A 7772-nucleotide genomic window follows, 5' to 3' on the forward strand; every position below is an offset into this window, starting at 1 on the left:
AGCTCCACTTGCTTTTGAGTTAGGTAGCATAGCAGTTTCATAAAAAATAACATCTCTGCTAATCAAAACTTTTCTATTTTCAAGACATCATAACTTATACCCTTTAACACTAGCCTTATAATCGAGAAAAATACAGTTAACGTATCTAGGTTCCAATTACCCATTATCAACATGAGTATACGTATGACACTCAAAAATCATCAAATTAGAATAATCAGTAAGATTACCAGACCGTACCTTTGTGGAGACCCTTTCTCAATGGCGACAAACAGAGACCGATTAATTAAAAAACATGCAGTAGAGGTCGTTTCAGCCTAAAATGACTTCGGTAAACAAACATTTGACAACATACATTGAACCCTTTCCATGATTGTTCTATTTATCCATTTTGCAATGTAATTTTGTTGTGGAGTATGATGAACTGTCAAGTGTCTCACGGTCCCTTCTGATTTGCACAATTCATTAAACTCATCAGAACAGAATTCCAAGCCATTATCTGTACGAAAGTGTTTTATCTATTTTTCTGTCTGCTTCTCGATCATAACTTTAAATGCGAAAAACACATCACTTTTTTGCTTCAGGAAGAATGCCCAGACTTTTTTGGAAAAATCATCAATAATTGTCAGCATATAATTAGTGCAACCTCTTAAAGGCACTCTGAATGATCCCCAAAGATTAGAATGAATATAATCCAGTGTTCCCTTCGCCTTATGGATTCCTTTGGTGACTCAAACTCTCTTTTGCTTCCCAAAAACACAGTGTTCATAGAACTTTAGTTTACTAATGCCTTGTCCTTTAAGAAGTCCTATTTCACTCAATTCAGCCATGTCATTCTCATTCATATGCCCTCGATGCATATGGCAAATTCTAGTAACATCATAATCTGAAAAGGAAGAGGAAGTGACGGCTACATCACCAGTAACAGTAGAACCTTGCAAAACATATAACGTGGCAGTCTTTCTCTGCCATTTCATCACAACGAGGGAACCCTTGCTAATCTTCAGAACCCCACTTTCAATTGTATACTTATGCCCTTTTAAATCAAGAGTACTCAACGAAATCAAATTCCTCTTCAATTCTAGTACATATATTATGTCTCTAAGTGTCCTGACGACTCTATCAAACATCTTAATTTTGATCGTGCTGATACCTGTGATTTTACATAAAGTATTATTTCTCATGAAAACAACACCTTCAGACACTGTTTCATATGTGGTAAACCAATCCCAATTGGGACTCATATGGAAGGTGCAATCTGAATCGAGGATCTACTTCTCGCTCACTTTAGAGTTGTCTGCAGAAGCAACCAGAAGTTCATGATTGTTGTAGTCTTCTGCTACATCAGTTTCACTGGATTGTTCTGATTGTTTTCCCTTTTGATTCACAGCCTCCCTTTTGATATTATTCTGTAACTTATAACACTCAAGCTTAATGTGCCCTTTCTTCTTGCAGAAGTTACTGGTTTTACCTCTGTTTGAAGATCTCGATCTAACCTTAGGTTTACTGCGAGGATTTCATTCTTGTGTCATCCCATGATTATCATCAATATTTTGTTCTTATCTCCCATGATCAATGAGACCCTCTCCCTAAGAGTCAGATCCAACCACAAGATGTTTCATCTTGTCATACAAGGTTAATGAAGCATAGACTTCATCAACTGTGAGCAATTTACAACTATACGAAATTGTGTCTCTAAAGGTTGAATAAGATAGGGGCAACGAACAAAGTAGAATTAACCCTAAATCTTCTTTATCAAACTGAACCTCCAATGGTCTTTAGATCTGAGAGAATTTTTTTAAACACAATTAAGTGTTCGTGCATAGACGCACCTTCTTCCAAACGGTGGGTATAAAGACATTGTTTCATATGCAACTTGCTAGTTATGGTTTTCGACATCCATAGCTACTGTAGCTTTACCCATAATACAGTGACGGTCTTCTCATTCATCACATTCTGTAGAATTTCATTCGAAAGATTCAGATGTAATTGCGTTAAAGTCTTTCGATCCTTACGCTCTCTTTCTTCGTTAATGTTGAAGGCATCTTATCTATCCCTAGCAGAGCATCCTCTAAATCTATCTGCGCAATAACTGCCTGCATCTTTATCTGCCACAACGCGAATCTGGTGTTGCGATCTAACAGCAGAATTTCATACTTCAGTGTCGTCATTCTCATGATCGAGACAAGCAACCTAAGAAGCTCTAATACCAGTTTGTAAAACTGAACGTAGATAATGGTAATATAGAACAATCACAAAGCAAAAGGAAAGAAAAAATAAGAACACACAGATCTTACGTGGAAACCCTTTTGGGAAAAAACCACAGGTAGAGGAGAAGAAAATTAACTAATGTTGAAATTCGAATGATACAAGAGGAGATTCAACTGCATCTACTTAAAGGTTGTAAAACCTTATTTTAATCAATTTCAAATAGATGAAGTGTAGTTCTATATGGATTTTACTTTTATTTTATTTTACCATTGTATTTTATTTTAATAAGGATTCGAGTCATTCAACTCTAACAACATGGGTAAATGATATCCTCTCATTAGCATTACATGATTGATGAAAAGTAAAAGTGGGGATTATTCGTTCATCTTTATGAAGAATGATTTGATTACTATTTGATAGTAATTAACTTTTCATGAAAGAAAATGTAATGGTTACCAAGAGATAAAATAGAATCATATTGGAAGAACTGATTTATCCCAAAGAGATTAAGGATATCCTATGAGGGTAACACACTTATGACAAGGTCATTGGACAAGCACTGATTGAGTTGCTTTTGTATGTGTCGTTGGGGAGAGCTCAATCACTATACTCTAGTGGAAGAACTTCATGACGAAATGAGTTTATAATTAATAGACGAAAAGCTAGAACTTAATTATAAAATATTTGAGCCCTAATTACATATGTCCAATCGGTCCCTTTGTTAGCTTATTGAAACCATAAATGAATTGTATACTGAATCAAATTAACAGAAATGAAAAAAAAAGGTGAAAATGGAAACATGAGAAATATTTGGAAATGAATGTGGTTTTCCCCAAAATGATAATGACCTGGAAATGAATTATGGTTTTCAAATTAAATGAAGTTCGAAAATGGAAATAAATCATTTGGTCATAGTGGACCCATTAAATGTAGAAATATTAAATATATTTTCTCATAGATTCTTTTACGATAAGGTCTTCATGATTTTAACAGAATTAGGATTGGGTTGAGAAAATTATTTTATTGGAAAATTAATTTAAATTAATTTTAGATGTTTATTTTGGGAAATAGAAAAATAAATATTGGGTTGAATCGAATTATGAAGTACTGGGTTAAAAATTCAAGAAGTACTTGTAATTGGACCCAATATGAAAAGGGCCCAAAAGCCCCTCATGTTAAAGGGTCGGACGACAAACCCTGGTATTATTAATTAGGATTGTCACCCCCTATACTTCTAGATAGACTTGGAGTTCATTTTTCTATTTGAAATAGACTTCTACAATTCAACAAGAGTTTTACTTCTTCTCCCTATAAGTAGATGGTACCAATAGGGCTAATTACACAACTTTAAGATATTGTTATTTTGCATGAAAATAGTGAGAGTTTATTTTCTAAATATTAAATCTATTTTCCGGAATAACAATTTTGTTGGTTTCTATTTAGAAGAGATTTTACTTTCACATTGAAAGTAAATAGTTTTGGTACTATATTTAATTTGAATCGTTCAAGCCTACACTCAAAGTAGTTCGTGGTATAAGAATAGCGGAGAAGGTCATTCGGTTGAAAGTCAGGAAAGACAAGGATCTGTCTAGTAAAAAACACATGTGCAATTTCGATAAATGGTCTATTGCTATAAATATCACAAATTAACTCAGTTTTTAAAATTTTTATTTTTCGCTATGCAAGAAAACTATTTTCGAACTATATTTTTTCTAACATTAACTGCCTTTAGTTTAGTTGTTGCATGAATTGTTTGAACATCACTAGGGACAAATTTGGACAGTTAAAATGCAGTGTGTTTTGTTCGCATTTGTGACTTGTTTAATTTTTGTTGGTTTCCTATTGACAAATAATTTTTTGTTTGAGCTGAAATTGTTTTTATTATATTTGACGGGAGAAGGAAGAGTGGTTTATTGACAGCAAACTTTATCCTTTTAACTTTTTTTGAATTGGTTTTACATAGTGCTAAAATTGTTTTTAAATTTGCTTGGAACTGAATGTTAGCAATCGAAATTTAAATTCTAGATAAAGGATTTAATTTAAACCATGTTTTATCTTGTGCAAATGCTTATTGACTCTAGACAATAAATAGATGAGAATGAATTGTACGAAACTGTGATTTCACGTCATCCTTATCCTTTTCTAATAACAGAAAAATAAATTAGATTTTTTTTTTGATTTTCCAATAAATGCTACAAATCAAGAGTAAAAATCTAATTTATCATTCTATTATGAGAAAATAATAAGGATAACGTAGAATCACAGTTTCATACAATTTTTTCCCTTAAATAGGCTAGTTGAATGCTCTTTTGAGGCATCTCTTTTGGTTTTATAATTTCCTACTATTTGCAGCTACAATTATTTTGTAATAATGTTTGAGACAATCAATTGGAACATAACAGCAAACCGATTTTTCTTTTCAAAAATCAATATTACTTAAAGTTCGAAAAGTATTAATTATACATAACTATATTTTAAAAAGAAAATGTAACTTGTCCATACTTTAAAATAAAAATAAATAAATAAATAGTGATTTGTGGAATTGATAGGAGTGGCCTAGCAAGGGCGTGTGGCTGTCAGCATATACCTGCTTTATCTGGTCATACCCTCCTTTCGTATCCACACAACTTGAACAACACCAAAGCAGCCACGCCACCTCACTCAACTCAACCCATAACTAAACCTCTCAAATCCTTTTCTTTTCCTGTTTTCTCTTCCACTGCCAATTGTTCAACCATGTCATCAGCTGTGATTGCAGGTGCCTCTTCTTCTTGTTCTGCCGCCTTCTCCAGCAGGAAGAACTGCTCCAACAAAACTACCTCGACCCCTTCTCCCAAGGCATTCAATACTTCACAGGTATGACTGTTTGTTATGTCATCTGAATCCTCTCTCAAACTGCTTTCACTTCAGTACCCAATTAACTGAAACCTCTCATTTTGTCCCATGCATGTACAGAAAACCGCACTCCAAGGCTTGTCTCTTCAAGAGGCCAAAAGTGGTGTCTCAGATTTCTTCATAGCTGAGAAAAAGAGCAGTGTCTGTTCCAGTCATGCACGAAGAGGACTTGAGATCACTGCAAGAACTGCCGGTGCTTCAAAATCTATAGAGGTTGAGGTTGACAAGCCTTTGGGTTTGACATTAGGTCAGAAGGAAAGAGGTGGTGTAGTTATCACTGTAAGTTTTGATGTTCCTTCCATCATTGATGTGACAGTATTTTGGCCTTTTCTCTTTCCAATTCAATGTGGTTTTTTAAATGGATGGATACAACTATAGGCTGTTGATGGGGGTGGGAATGCAGCAAAAGCAGGGCTTAAGGCTGGGGATCAGGTACTTTACACTAGCAGTTTCTTTGGGGATGAACTTTGGCCTGCAGATAAGCTTGGGTTCACTAAAACTGCCATACAGGCAAAGCCCGATTCTGTATACTTTGTTGTTAGCAGGTTTGCTTTCTTATCTAAATTTCACTTCTTATCCTTTATCTAAATTTAGTTGGATAATTTCAGTGAATAGGTAGAAAGGAGGAACCTTTTGTTGATAGTTTGATATAAATTCATGGAATAACAAAGAAGACGGTAAAATTTCTTCTTTGTTGTGGGTTATAAAGTCACAAATTTTAGTCAATAAAAGGTTGTTTATCACTATATAGATTTAAATACAAACACATTTATTGAATATGATTGTCCCTTGTGGAATAATCCATGAATGGATTAGGCTTCATGCCAAGAAAACGTGCTATAGTGTGTAGTGAAGCAAATCAAGATATAGTAGTATATGATCTCCTTTTGCACCTTCGAATTTTGGCCATTCACTAAAATGAGGGAGCTTACCAGTGGGTTATGATAAACAAGGGTCCTTTTCTTCTGTTCTTTTTCTTTCCTTTTCCCAATGGAAATATTGCAGCTAAACCTCCTCTAGGATGTTGTTTTTCTTTTTTTCCTTGAAGAATATGGATACCAATTCACTTTGAGAAAGGAGACACTGACATGTTGGCATAGCTGCTATACTGCTACTATGTCTATTTTTATTATTCTCTTAAATGAAGAAGTCCAGTAAAGATTGCCAATAAAAATGACTTCTGGTTGAACTCATAGCTTAGCTCAGCCTATTCATGTAGCCACCTTAAAGAAGTGGTATTTAGCAGAACTGGAGTTTGAATTCCAGCATTTTCAACTCCTATCCTCCAAAGGGTTCTTTCATAACCAAAAAGATGCGATGTGGTTGTACCCGGTTACTGGACACAATAACATGATGTATTAGCCTTGAGAATACATCAAAAAATGCCATCTGACAGCCCTTTTGATGTATTGCAGAGGTGCAGAAGTTGATGTTAAACGACTACCAAAACGACCAGCGCCACCTCGCTTCGGAAGGAAACTTACTGAGGCTCAAAAGGTAAACATAGCTTTTGCCAACTAAGATTATACTTCACTTTAGATAAAGATTAGCATACTCAGTTACATTTGTGTGTGTATTAAATGAGACTATATAGCACATGTTGAAAGTACTAATGGAATGCAGAATTTTGCAGGCAAGAGCTACTCATATTTGCCTTGACTGCGGATACATATACACTGCACAGAAACCTTTTGATGAGCAGGCAAGTTTCTCAGAAAAAGAATTTAAACTTCTTATTCGATTTAATCATCTAAAATTGAAAGCAGTAATCAATATAAAAACGAAGAGGGGTATAGAAAATATTGCCTCTGTGAATCAATTATGTTGTTACCTATGGCATTCGGATCAGGCAAGTTTCTCAGAAAAAGAATTTAAACTTCTTATTCGATTTAATCATCTAAAATTGAAAGCAGTAATCAAAATAAAAAACAAGAGGGGTATAGAAAATATTGCCTCTGTGAACTCAATTATGTTGTTACCTATGGCATTCGGATGCTTTTCACCAAATATATATTGCCCGCATGTATTTATGTTCATTGTATATATTGGCTAATGTGTATTCTGCTTACAACCGTTGGAGGAGATTAATGGTCCTCTCATGGTCATGAAAGTTTAACTGAATATTCTGCAGCCTGATACGTATGGATGCCCTCAATGTCAAGCACCAAAGAAGAGATTTGCACCATATGATGTAAATACTGGCAAAGCTATCGGCGGAGGGCTACCTCCAATTGGGGTCATTATTGGGCTGCTGGCAGGTGTTGGAGCTGTTGGAGCATTGCTTGTTTATGGCCTTCAATGAAACTGTTTATAATGTGTATTTATTAGAATTAAGTGACCCGAATCCTTATTTAAATAAAATACAGTGGTAAAATTCCTATAAAACTACACTTCTTTTATTTTATTTTAACATTATTAAACTTCATCTATTTGATATTGATTAGAATAAGGTGTTTCAATCTTACTACACTCCTATTAAAATATGGTTTTACAAGCCTATAAATAGACATAGTCTACTCCTCTTGTAATCATTTGAATTCGACATAGTGAATTATCTTCTCATTTGCCTGTGGTTTTTTTTCCGAAAGGGTTTTCACGTAAAATCTATGTGTTCTTTATTTTTCTCTCTCTTTTTCTTTGCGATACATTGTCATTACCGACGTTCTATT

At 34.4% G+C, this 7772-nt stretch overlaps 1 protein-coding gene across 1 annotated transcript; it reads left to right on the forward strand.

Annotated features, from left to right (window-relative positions):
* The first annotated feature begins 4818 nt into the window (after positions 1–4818).
* LOC105787912 (hypothetical protein) lies at positions 4819–7488 on the forward strand. Its single transcript, XM_012614518.2, has 6 exons — positions 4819–5064; positions 5164–5382; positions 5482–5648; positions 6519–6600; positions 6737–6805; positions 7235–7488. Exons 1-6 carry the CDS (start codon positions 4945–4947, stop codon positions 7403–7405), a joined length of 828 nt encoding a protein of 275 aa, XP_012469972.1. The 5' UTR covers positions 4819–4944; the 3' UTR covers positions 7406–7488.
* Positions 7489–7772: the final 284 nt, after the last annotated feature.

This window comes from Gossypium raimondii, chromosome 2 (assembly GCF_025698545.1).
Source record: "Gossypium raimondii isolate GPD5lz chromosome 2, ASM2569854v1, whole genome shotgun sequence".
NCBI classification, from domain to species: domain Eukaryota; kingdom Viridiplantae; phylum Streptophyta; class Magnoliopsida; order Malvales; family Malvaceae; genus Gossypium; species Gossypium raimondii.

Coding starts and splice junctions, on each gene's coding strand:
- LOC105787912 (XM_012614518.2), top strand. CDS start 4,945: ATGTCATCAGCTGTGATTGCAGGTGCCTCTTCTTCTTGTTCTGCCGCC. Junction 5,065..5,163: donor AGGCATTCAATACTTCACAG/GTATGACTGTTT, acceptor ATGCATGTACAG/AAAACCGCACTCCAAGGCTT. Junction 6,601..6,736: donor AACTTACTGAGGCTCAAAAG/GTAAACATAGCT, acceptor AGAATTTTGCAG/GCAAGAGCTACTCATATTTG.